The sequence below is a fragment of the Pediculus humanus genome, genomic scaffold (genome assembly GCF_000006295.1).
Source record: "Pediculus humanus corporis 1103172108195 genomic scaffold, whole genome shotgun sequence".
Classification (NCBI taxonomy): Eukaryota; Metazoa; Arthropoda; class Insecta; order Psocodea; family Pediculidae; genus Pediculus; species Pediculus humanus.
In genome coordinates, this window is record NW_002987765.1 from 175,553 (window position 1) to 188,665 (window position 13,113).

The window sequence follows — 13,113 nt, forward strand, 5'->3', positions numbered from 1 at the left end:
GATAATGCAACGATACGATTAATATTATTATCATCTTTGTAGTTGTTTTTATAAAACGTAAATCATTATTATTATTATTATCATACTATTTTTATTTATGTTAATGCATCTTCACGGGGGAGACGGGAGTGGGGGCGGGGCGGGGGCTTGTCGGCTGCTTCTGTTGTTTGCTGTTGTTTGTTTTCTTTTTTTGTCCTTTTTAATTTTAATATTAATATTATAAACAATAGGAAAAAAAATTAATTGGTATAGGAATCGATGAAAAGAGGTTCAGGTTCGATAATAAAAACGTATTTCATTTCATTTTTCTTCTGCTGTTGGTGTTGCTGTTGCTGTGGGAATATATTTGTCCCTGTTGTCATTTTTTTCTTTCTTTTCTTTCGTTTCATCGACTTAATTAATAAGGAACAAAAAAAATTTTTTTTTTTGCGATTATGATTTTGGAATTTAAAAAATTATCGGGAAAAAATTCCAATATGGCTTCGGTAGCCATATTGGAATTTTTTTTTAATCGTAATCCAGTTTGACCTTTTACACTTATTTTCCGCAAAAAAGGAAAAGGAAAAAAATTTTTAATTGCGGTCGTCAGTTAGTTAAAGATGAGAATACGGTTTTATGATGTTTTCCTATTTTCCCTTCGTTTCCTCTACCCACTTCCGCCACGTCACGCCGGGAGGAATTTCTGGATAACTGTGGATGAATTATTAAAAAAAAATAACAAAGAATAACAAAGTAGAAAAAAAAAAAATTGCTCATATATTTATCTCCACCTTACTCCGGAAAAATCTTTTTATTATTATTTATTTTTCATTAAATTCCTATCGCGATTTCACGATGATAACCCTTCGGGGAGGACGGGGGGCGGAGGGCAGCGGAGGGGGCGTCGGTGACGAAGGATCCCCACGAATAATAATAAAAATAAAAATAAAAAAAAATTTTTTTTTTTGTTTTCGAACGAATGAATGAACGTTTCTTTTTTTTTTTTTTATAATTTTGCATTCTTCTTGTAAAAATTTTTTATTTTAAACCCCCAACCCCTCAATCTTCTCCCCCTCCTCCCCCTCCCGGTTCTCTACTTTATCTACTTATTTCATTAATAATAATAATAAAAATAAATTTTTCGACATTCGGCGACAGAAATATTTTCTCGCGTTAAAAAAAAAAAAAAAATTTAAATAAATATACTCCGGGAAATTTCTATTTTGTTTTTGTTTCAAAACTTTTTTGTTTCAAAATAAATAAATAAATAAATAATTTGAGTTTGGTTTTTAAAAAACTATTAAATTTAAATAAGTCATTTTAAAAATTCAACAAAAAACAAAAAACAAAAAATCGATAATAATAATAATAATAAACTTAAACGTAATTTAATTTAATTAAATGGAAAAAAAAAAAAAAAAAAAAAAAATTTTGTGGTAAAGTTTTAAACTCAATCATCACCACCATCATCATCATTCCTTCATTCATTCATTCATTCATTCACTGACTGAATATTTATTAAATACAATTTTATCGGAAATGTTTTTTCTTTTTAATTAATAAAATGTCGACGGTGTCCGATCGACATGATCAAAAATTTTTCGGGGATCCTTTTCGACGTGACGGAAAATTTTTTTTTATCATCATCATCATCATCATCATCATCATCATCATCATCATCATCATCATCATCGTCGTCGTAATAATAATAATAATTATAAAATTAAGTAATTTTATTTTTTTTACAATTTATGTAATTTACATAATTTATTTTTTTTGAAGAAAAAAAGAAAAAAAAAGGGGGAGGGGGAAAAATGTCGTCGTCACGCTATTTTTCATTTAATTTTTTTTTTTTTTAAAGTTTTTAATTTGTTTTTTTTTTTTTTTTTTTTTTTAAATTATTTGATGTACGTCAAAAAAAAATTGTTTTTTTAAATTTATTTATAGAACTTACTATAAAGTTAAAGAATAACTATAAAAAAAATTATAGCAGCGGGGGTGGGGGTGGTAGTGGTAGGGAAACGAACGGAGGGCTTATTAATAATAACATTTTTTTACGGTGTGATTAAAATTAATTAATATTTAATAAATGCGAAAAATTTATAGCTTATTATATAGTACTATAAATATAGTTATAGTAATAAATTTAATTTAATTTAAACATTATTAAAAAAAAAAAAAAAATTTACGTTTAAATTTATTTATTATTATTATCTGAACGACAGTCAATTAATTAATTAATTTATTTCAATGGGGATTATTTTGAAATAATTTCGACGTGGTTTTAGACAATCAAAAAACAAAAAAAATAAACGTACGAATAGAAAAATAAAAAAACGGAATTAACTTAAAAACGGGGTTAAAGACAAAAAAAAAAAAAAAAACTTACCTTTCCGTAAATTTATTTTTTTTAAAATTAATTAAACGAACGGATTTTTTCCCGCCAAAAATTTAAAAACGCGATATATAAAAAAATTTTTTTTTTTAAATTAAAAAATTATCAAATAAAAAAAAACCGTTCGGATCGCGTTCTTGTTCTTCCAACCGCGTTCGTTACGCAACTACAAATTCGAATTTTTTTTTTTTTTATTTAAACTCGAACGTTCGTCGCCGCCGCCGAACGCCTTTTAACAAAGCCGTTGTAAAAATGTTTTCTTTATTTTAAATCTCTTTTCCTTTTCCTCTTTTTTCCCGCCTTTTTTTTTTTTTTTTTGAAATTATATCATTCGAACGTGCTAAATTTTTTGTTTTTTTTTGTCGTGTTGTGTTTGTTGTTGTTGTTGTTGTTCTTTCCATTAAAGTCTCGACATTAATTCAATTAAAGTCAATCGACAAACAACAAACTTTTTTTCCCTTTTCTCTTTATCTTCTTCTTCTTCTTCTTCCTTTTTTTCTATTTCCACGTTCATTTCGTTCGTATCGAGCAATTCGTTGAAGATTTTTCAATTTCTCGATTTAAAAAAAAAATATCTTGAAAAACAAATAAGAAATTATATATTTCGGGGAATAATGAAATGGCGGATGTTTATAAATATTTAAATCGAGGGGTTAAAAGGTCAAAGTTAAAGACTCGTTCGTTCTTTGTTTTCTATTTTAGACTATATTGTATATAGTAATTGAATTTTATTTTATTCCTTTGATGTGTTAAAATCTTTTCGACTATAAAATTTATTTTAATTCATTTTCTTCTAAATATAAACAAATTTTGTATTTAATAATAATATTTTTACCTTGGAACCGCCATTTTTATAATGAAGGAGGAGGGGGGTGCCTTAAAAATAATTCCCACGCACACGTATGGAAATGAATGAGGAAAATTTTGTTTTTTGTTTTGATAAAAGAAAACGAATTTTGTCGTCGTCGTCGTCGTCGTCGGACATTTTTAGCAAATTTTCTTCAAATTTTCCGTTTATTTAATTAAATCAAAATGACGAGGGGAGGGGGGGGCCAAAATAAATTTTAACAAAAAACTTTTTTTTTAATTTTTCATGAAAAACCTTTTCTCGTTGATTATTTTTTAATAATACTTTAAGAAGTGAAAATGATAATTTATCTATTACAAATTTTCTAATTATGAAAAATGAGGGGGGCTAATGATGATGATGATGATGATGATGATAAGAGTTTGTAATTGACAGGAAGTGAATGTGAAAAAGACATTTTGTAAAAATTCCATGGCTTTTTAAATTTTTTTCGTTTTCCTTTTTCCTTTTATTTAAATATTTTTTTTATTATTAAAAAAATTATCAGTAAAATTTCTTATCACTTAATTAATTCGATTGTCTATAATAATTTCGACACATTTAAATGAATTATTTTAAAAAAAAAAAAAAAAAAACGCGCGCGATTAACGCAAATTTTAAATTTTAAATTTTAAAAATTACCGCAAGCCCTGTCATCTATGGTAATTTACTAGAACTAAATAATTAAGATAAAACAGTTTTGCGGGGGGGTAAAACAGTTTCGCTCCGTATATATTAACATTATTACGTATTCGCTTAAGAAATTTCTTATTAGAAAAGAATAGAAAAAAAAAAAATTTGAATTTATTTAATATTATTATTATTATTATTATTATTATTATTATTACTTATTTATTTATTTATTTCGTAGCATTTGTCTGTCGTTTGTAATAAAATAAATGTAATTGGTCATTTAATTTTTGCATGCGAGTCACACAGACACGAGTTGTAAAAAAAAAAAAAATCCACATTAACTGTCGAGAAATTTTCAAAATAAAATAAAATGAGTTTTACATTGTTAATATATATGTTTACGTGTTTTTTAAAGGTTGTAAAAAACTTTTAAAGTCAATTTAATTGAGAAATTTTAAAAGAGTTTTCCTATATATATATATTTGATGTTATAAAGAAGAATTTAAAGGCTTTAAAATAGATATATGTGTGTGTGTGTGTGTGTGTCTGTCTTTTTTTTTCCTAAGAGAATTTTATTATACATTAAATAAAAGGTTTTCGGGGAGGAGGGTGGGGGAAAGAGAGAGAGAGAGAAAAAGAAAATGAAAGTTATCGTCACAACACGTTTTATTATACGAATTTTTTTTTAATATTGTCGTCGTGAAGGGGAAAAAAGTAGGGCCCCTCCGGGATTTGAACCCGGGACCTCCTGCACCCAAAGCAGGAATCATACCCCTAGACCAAGAGGCCAACGTGCCAAAGTCAACGACAGCATTCGAATATAAAGAAAAAAAATTTTTTTTCCCAACTCACGGTGTTTATTAAATTAAATAATAGATGTCGCTAGTAAAAACGATACGCTTACGTATCGTTTTTTTTTTTTTTTTGAATTTCTGAACGTACTCCTTTTTTTTTTTTTGCTACCGGAACGCCCCTTTGTCATTTTGTTGCATTACGATTTTTTATATATACATTCATATATACATACACATACATACATAGATATATATGTATACACAAGGTTTATTTTGATGTGAAAAATTTTGTCATTTTCTTTTTTACAAAAAAAAAAAAAAAAAAAATTTTTAGTGTGTGTTTTTTCGTTTTTTTTTTTTTTATTTTCTTTTTCTCGTTGTTTTGTATATTAAATTTTAAATAGTTAACGAAGAACAATAATAACAACAACATTATAATTATTTAAATTAATTCTCTTATTAATTTTTTTAAAAAAAAAAAAAAGGTAAGAAAAAAAATTTAATTACCGGTTATATTTTTTGGTTATTTTTTTTTTTTTTTGATCGTTGTATTTATCGTATTACGATTTTATTACCAAATAAATTTTTTCTATATTAATTTTCATATTATTTTCATAAAACATTTTAAATGTCTTTAAAAAAAAAAAAGGGGAAAATGAAAAAATTTTTTCGTGTGAGTCAGTCATTCAAATGGTAAAACGTTTTATGATGTCATCCGTTATCTATTTTTATATTTTTGGATCCGAATTCAAAAATTTTTTTGTTTTTTTAATAAAATATTTCGCAATTACGTTACAAAAAATTTTTATTTTTAATGTTTAATCGTTTATTATATAAATAAATAAATACATTTTGCTTGTAATTTCAATCATTTGTGTTAACACAAATGATTTGTTAAATGCTATTGATATATATATATAATTATTACCTTATTTGGACAAAATGATATTTTAAATTTCAGATTGAAAAATTATTTTATTCCATCATATTTATATGTAGTATTTTTAAAAATAATAATAATAATAATAATAATAATAATAATTTCAAATCGGTTGATTGTTATTTAAATCATTTTTCATAAAAAATTATGATAATTTAATGTTTCGATATTGAAATTAGGATATTGCATAATGATTTCATCGGAATGATAATTATAATAATAATAATTAATAATTTTCATTTTGTCAAAACATTACTATTATTATTATTATTGTTATTTATTAATTAATGTTATTTTAACAAATGATAGAAATTGTTTATTTTTAGGTTATTCGAAAATGTGTGCAACTGTGAGGGTCTGATGTGTGTCTGTGTGTGTCTGTCTGATTGTGTGTGTGTGTGTGTGTGTGTTTGTTTGATGTGTGTGTGTGTAAATTTGTTTGAATGTGTGTGTGTGTGTCTGTCTGATTGTGTTTGTGTGTGTGTGTGTGTGTGTGTCTGTCTGATTGTGTGTGTGTTTGTCTGAATGTGTATGTTTAGTTTATTTACATATCGTGAGCCTGAATTCGCTTAATTCGATTGATTGTATTTTAATATGCCATCAAATGTCAATTTGGTAAAAAATTGTCTTCCTACGAATTTAATTTACTTTATTGTTTGTTTTTTTGTGTATGTATGAATGTTAATAAAGATAAAGTCGAGATGAATTTTTATTTGCATTCATATGAAAGTTTAACAAGATTAAATTTTTATGCTTTTTTTTTTTTTTTTTTGTTAATCTGTTTTGCGGTTTGATAAAATTTTGTGTTTTTTTTTTTTTTTTGGTATTTTGACCTTTTGGTTAATTGATTAATATCAATCAAATCTCTGTTGTGTTTAAAACACATACACTCCAAATTCTTATTATTTTTCAAAAAAAAAAAATAAAAAATCATTCATGTGATGATTGATTATTCTTCTCGAATTTCACATTCGAACATAATTTTTTTCAATTTATTTTTTAATATTATCATTATTATTATTATTATCATTATTTTCATATAAGTGATGAGAAATTTTTTTACTTGAGGGTAATAAATAAATAAATAAATTTATTAAAAAACATATTAATTTCAAACATGATCATAGCATACAAAACTCATTTGTAACTTTTTTTTTTTAATCAAGTTGGTTGACCTTTAAATATGAATCATTTATGAACGACCGTGAAATAAACATGGATAACTAATAATAATAATAATAATAATAATAATAATAATAATAATAATAATAATAATAATAATAATAATAATAAAATAATGAAAATTATCAATTCTTTTATTTGAAAGTATACAAAACAATTATTTTATTTAAAAAAATTGTTTAATTAATTATTTAATTATTTATTTTTCAATTTGAAGTATGCTTTGGGGGGTTCGAATGATGATCATGATGATAATTTATCACAAATCGAGTTTTATTTGTGTTAACAGTTGTTGTTGTTGTTGTTGTTGGCATTGATTTGATTACTCGGTTTATTAGAAAGTGTACCTGTTTTAATAATAGTCATCGTCATGATGGCATCATATTGATGAGTCAATTATTTTGTTCGATTTCACTATTTTTTTTTTTTTTTTCCAATAACTCATAGTGGTGGTGGTGGTGGTGATGATGATGATGATGATGATGATGTTCGAATGTTTTTTTTTGTAACATGTGATAAAATTCATCGAATGAGCAAAAAAAAATGAAAATATGGAAAAATTTGCTTGAAATGCAAAATGGAAAAATTCATTGCCTTTTCTCTCTCTCTCTCTCTCTTTCTCTGTCTATCTCTTTCTAAAATATTATTTTAATTTTTTTTTGTTGATTCAGTGTGAAGGTGATATAAGGAAGGAAGAGTTTTTAATTTAAATAAAAAAAGAAAAGAAAAAATTTTTTTTAAAAATGTTTTGTGAGGCTTTTGAAAAAGTAAGAGAAATATTATTATTATCATCATTATTATTTTATAATTTATCTTTTGAAATTCTATTAAATTGTCGTTTTAAACAAAATTTTTAACAAAATAATTAATAAATAATATATATGTATATAACGAACGATAATCATTATTATTATTCAACGTGCGCGCCATTTTTAATTTCGGGTTCCTAGAAAATTTTTTTTTTTTTATTTATTTTTTTTTTTTTGAAAATTAAGGTTAAGGCGCGAAATTTAAATATGTCGCCATTTTGAAATTGAAAATTTAACGTTTTTTTTTTTTTTTTGTTTTGTTTCGGGGTTTAAATAATAATAATAATAATAATAATTACTTAACGGATTATTTTGTAAATTATATAATTCATTTTCAAATTGCATTTTAATTTTTGAAATCTGTCGCCATTTTTATTTATTTATTTCTCTATTGATAAAGGTTTATTTTTTTTTATCGTCAGGAGCATCCATTTTGTTTTTTTTTTTTTTTTTTTTTTCACATGTATTACATTTGATGTAATTACAGTCCTTGTTTGTTAATGAAAGAATGGTAGGAGAAAAAAAAAAAAAAATTACATGAAATTTTATATTCGTTGTTGTTTGTTGAATGTCATTAGAAGATCAAACAATGTAATGGACATCGTAATTAGAACCTTAGTTTCTTTTTTTTTTAATGTCCTATTAAGCCAATGAGGCAGTGACCCTACAAAGTATCGTTTTCCTCGCGGCAGCCATTTTCTTTTACTTAAATCTTCGAGGTATCGAACGTGCGAGATTCGATTATACGTTGAGCCAAAAAAAAAAAAAAAGTAATAATAGTAATAACGTAACGGATTTATTTTTATTTGAAAAAAAAAAAAAGAAAAAAAAATGCAATTGAAATCGATTGATTTAAAACTCTTACTAAACGCGCGTGTGTGCGTGCGTGCGTGCGTGAGTGCGTGAGTGAGTGCGCAAGCACGCGTGTGCCGACATTGCACATTACAAAAAAAAAATAACCCGCCATTTTTATTTTTATTATTTGTATTATTTAAAATTATTTCTATGGGTTAAACGAACGAACGGGTGGCGAACGTTAAATAAAAATTATTATTATTATTATTATTTAACTAACCGATGAAATAATCATGGCGTCGATGAATTCTATGGGATTCCCCTTAATATTAAATAAAAAAAGAAAATTTATTCTCGAGTGTATTCTTTTATAATACTCTCAAAGGTCATTTACCACTTTTGTGGTCTTGAGTCAGCATATTTAAAAACTATTATATTTATTATTATTATTATTAAACAAAAAAAGAAAGAAAGAAAATCGATTTTTGCAATATTATTATTATTATTATTATTAAATAATAATAATAATAAAAGAATTAAATTTTTTTTTACCCAGGTCTTGATATTATTATTATTATTATTATCGTTACGATCAATGTTCGTTTTGGATGATGGTGACCTCTGTACTAAAATCTTTTCAACCCGTTTATATATACGTACTTTATTATTATTATTATCATTATCGTTTTTTTTGTTTTATTTTTTCTCCGGTTTTTTTTATTTATTTGAAAATACAATAAAAAAGGATTCGGGTTGATTGTGCGTGTGCGTGTGCGTGACGTAAGATTCTTTAAAAAAAAAAAAATTTATTAGAAAATAACGTGAAAACGTTGTCGTTTGTCGTTTGTTAATAATAAGAGAAAAACGTTTGTTTGTTCGTTTGAGTCGATGTCGGACGATCGTCGGAATTAAAACGTTTAAAAATTATTTATTAGAGGGAAACCGGAAAAAGAAAAAAAGAAAATTTTTTTTTTTTTTGAAGGGGAGACAGACGATCAACATGAAAATTGGAAAATCTCTCTCTGTTCTGAAAAACGCGCCTGGAAAAAAAAAAAAGAAGATGATGTTGGAAAACTGGGATGAGAGAGAGAGAGAGAGAGAGAGAGCAAGTTGGGAAATTTTGCTTTTTATTGTTGTTGTTGTTATTATTGTTGTAACTGTAGAAGGCGGTGAAAACCGAAAATATCCGAATATTTTCATTCCGATAACTTCCATTCGCGTATATGGACATATTTTTTTTCATTTTTCTTTTTTTTTTTAATTTTTATTTTTATCGGGTTGTTGAATAATAATAATAATAATAATAAAAGTGCGTGAGTGAGTGAGTAAGTGCGTGTGATCTGTCGTTCGTTCGTTCGGTGAGTTCGCCGCGGATATTCGTGAAATGAAATTCTCCAAAAAAAATTTATAATTTAAAAAAAAAAGAATAAATAATAATAAAAATAATAAAGTGAATGAATGAATGAATGAGAGAGAGAGAAAATGGAAAATTAAAAAAAAAAAAAGAGATAGAGTGAGAGAGAGAGAGAGAGAATTTAACGTTTTCAAACGGTGGGCGTTAGCCGTTCGTGTTTTTCGCGGTGGTGGTGATGTTGGTGTCCGTTCGGGCGAACGGTTGGTTTTAAATTTTGATAATATTCCCTGTTTTTTTTTTTTTTTTTTTTAGTTTAAATTTTTAATTATTTGAAATCGATTTAAGAAAAAAAAAAAAACAAAAAAAAATGGCGATGAATTAAAAAAATTTTTTTTTATTTTTATTTTACCCGAAACGTTCAATCGATTTTAAATCCGTTCGTCCTTTTTATTATTATTTATTTATTTTACGTAATTTATTTTATTAATTTTTTTGTCGTCGCGTTTATGTTTTTTTTTTTTTTTTTTTTTATCATTTTCCTGCTTTGATTTTTTTTATTGTACACGCACGTCAAAAATAACTTAATAATAATAATAATAATAATAATAATAATAATTTTTCTATATATTTTGTGTTGCGTTGGAAAATTAATTTTACCTTGTGTTTTCACATCATTATCATTATTATTATTTTTAGTTTTAATTATTATTTGACAAGAAAATCGATCGTAATACATGTCATTATTCATTTGACTTTTTGACAATAATAGTGAGAAAGAGAGAGGGGAGGGGGGGAGAGAGAAAAACAAGGAGAACAATAAATAAATCTGAGAAACTGTCGTGTTTGACTTTTAGTTAAATGAAAAATAAAATCGGAGACTGAATCGAATTTCTTTTTTTTTTTTTTATTTTGCTTTCAGTTTATTAAATAAAAAGAATTTATTATTATTATTATTATTATCATTGTTGTTTTTTTTTTTTTTTGTTTTGTTTTAAAAGCGATACGTATTCGTGCATGTGCGTGGATTTTATTCGAAAGTAAATGAAATGGAGTCGGAAAAAATAAAGGAAAATGTTTAAAAATTGTTGCGGTTGTCCTAGTAAAAAAGGCGAAAGAAAAGACAGCATAAAGGAAAATTACGTGGAAAAAAATGAAAAGGAAGAAAAGGAAACGACGATAACGTTTGAAATGGGTGGAAAACTTGCGTCCGCGACAAGCGAAAATGTTATTGCTCAAACGGAAGTTAAAAAACCGGAAAATGATGAAAATTCGGACCAAGTGACAAAAATCGTGGAATCGTCTCAGTCGTCGAATCGTAAAATGTCGGGTCCGAAAAAGGCCAAACCGAGATTGAGCATATCGACGGAAGTGAAAATAATACCGACGAATTTTCCCGAAGATTTGGAAGATGTAAGATTCGAAGAATATTCGGGTTTGGAAGAAAGGGAAAAAGACAAAAAAGGAAAAGAGAGTAGTAAGGAAGGCGAAGGTGAGAAAGGAAAAAATGAGAATGTCGTCGTCGTCGTAGGTGATAATAAAGACGATGATGAGGATGATGACGAGGACGACGAAAACGAACCGGAAAGTCTTTCGCTATCCGTGAAAAACATTGATGGGAAAATAATACGAAGATCCGTGTCGGAGGAAAGTTGTAGGAAACCATCGCCGGAAGAAGTAGAAACGACTCGAACGGTATCACCTTTGAGCGATGAAGTTTTCGTGGCGGGTGAAAAAAGTCATTTGGAATTACCGTTAAATAATTTGGGTGTTAAAATAGAAAACATGCCCTCGGCAATGAGTTTAAACATTCCGGGAAAGAAACCATTGATAAATGCTCAAAAAAGAGTCAGCATGCCGGCCGTACTCCCGAAATGGTTGTCCGAAGAGGAAGAAACGGGAGGATCTCAAGAACCTCCCGCCACACCGGTTAGTCAAAACAATCTTTGGATTATATAAAAATAAAAAAATAAAAACAAACCGAAACCGGAAACAAAATTTCTTACTTCCGGTTTTTTTTTTCGAGGCGAAATCGCGAGAATAAAAATTACCGACAGGTTTAATATTATATTATATGTATCGTTTACAAAAGTTTTCCGGTTAGCGCTGACGTAGCCGCCCTCTTCCCTCCCACTCTCCCCTCCCCCGTCTCCCCCCCCCCCGAAGAAAAAAATGACTTTATTGAAATTTCTTTTCCTACCTTTGATATCGTTTCAGGTCGCCCGGGACGAATTAGCTCTTCGACGACATAGATTCTTTTCCGAACTATTATCCGTCGCCCAAGCTGCGAGCGAGCATAGAGTACGATTCGATCCATTTGGACCCTCGATAGAAATACGTGAGTTTTTTGGTTTTTTTTTTCCTCCCCCCCCCTCTACCTGTTTTTATAGTCTTTACGTCTAAAAATCATTTTTCGGGGATTTTTTTTTCAAAAAAGGATTTTTGTTTTTGTTTTTTTAATGCTTGCACACACGTAACGATAATAAATAAATAAATAAAAATAGTATCGGAAGGAGAGCCAGGAGCATCGCACGTGAAAGAATTTGAAAATTTACTCAAAAGGTTAGAGGACATAACGGTTCGATTGGAAAAAGCGGTGCCTTTGTTGGAAAAAGGCGCGGACGCATTGGGAAAAAGTTTCACACTCACGAAAAGCCTTGAAGATTTTCTCGACGAACATTTAACTCCGACGGAAAAAGAAAACATACAACAGTTATTGATAAATTCTCAGGGAACGGATCCCGGATCTCCGGAACAAGAAGGGGAAGAGGAAGAGGAGGAGGAGGAGGAGGAAGTAGAAGAACTCGCTAAAGATAATTCCGAAGAAAAAGAAGGTTTCATAATAATATCACCCGATTCGAGTGCGGATTTTGAAGAGTTAACGGAAAAAGATTTGGCATCCGTCGAAGAAGACGAAGAAGACGCGACGCAAGAACCCGATAAAGTTCAAAGTGCGAGCGACAAAAGCGAAACTTCGACGAATTCGCAAAACACGGTGGTCAGCCGACTCGTCGAAGAAGAAGACAAAGAAATTTTGAATGAATTGAAAGACGAGGAAGGAGAAGAAGAAGAAGAAGAAGAAATTGGGAAAAAAATAACGGAAATAAAAAACGAAACGCATACGAATATGACAAATAGTAAGTGATTGATGTTGTGTTGCATGAGAGAGAGAGGTGTTGTTGTTGTTTGTTGAGCATGCTCTGTTGTACGAACAAACAAACAAACAACATCCACCTACTTACCGTACGTATGAACAAACGCACGTGCACACACACACACACGGTTACCACCATGAGCCACCGTTGGCATGATACCGCTTTTCTTTTTTTTTTTAAAGTTATTTCTTGTCGAATACGTTGAACTCATGCATTCATGTTTTGTTTTGTTT

The 13,113-nt window shown here is 27.9% G+C and overlaps 1 protein-coding gene and 1 non-coding gene across 2 annotated transcripts; one reads left to right on the forward strand and one right to left on the reverse strand.

The window, feature by feature from the left end:
* Positions 1 to 4,571: 4,571 nt before the first annotated feature.
* Phum_PHUM427980 lies at positions 4,572 to 4,643 on the reverse strand. Its single transcript has one exon. It is a non-coding gene; the product is annotated as a tRNA-Pro (tRNA).
* Positions 4,644 to 10,799: 6,156 nt separating this feature from the next.
* Positions 10,800 to 13,085, forward strand: Phum_PHUM427990 (protein ycf2, putative; the record flags this gene model as incomplete). Its single annotated transcript, XM_002429277.1, has 5 exons — positions 10,800 to 11,654; positions 11,943 to 12,063; positions 12,239 to 12,723; positions 12,920 to 12,968; positions 13,063 to 13,085. The coding sequence occupies 5 exons, from the start codon at positions 10,800 to 10,802 to the stop codon at positions 13,083 to 13,085; spliced, it is 1,533 nt and encodes a 510-aa protein (XP_002429322.1).
* Between the last annotated feature and the right edge of the window lie 28 nt (positions 13,086 to 13,113).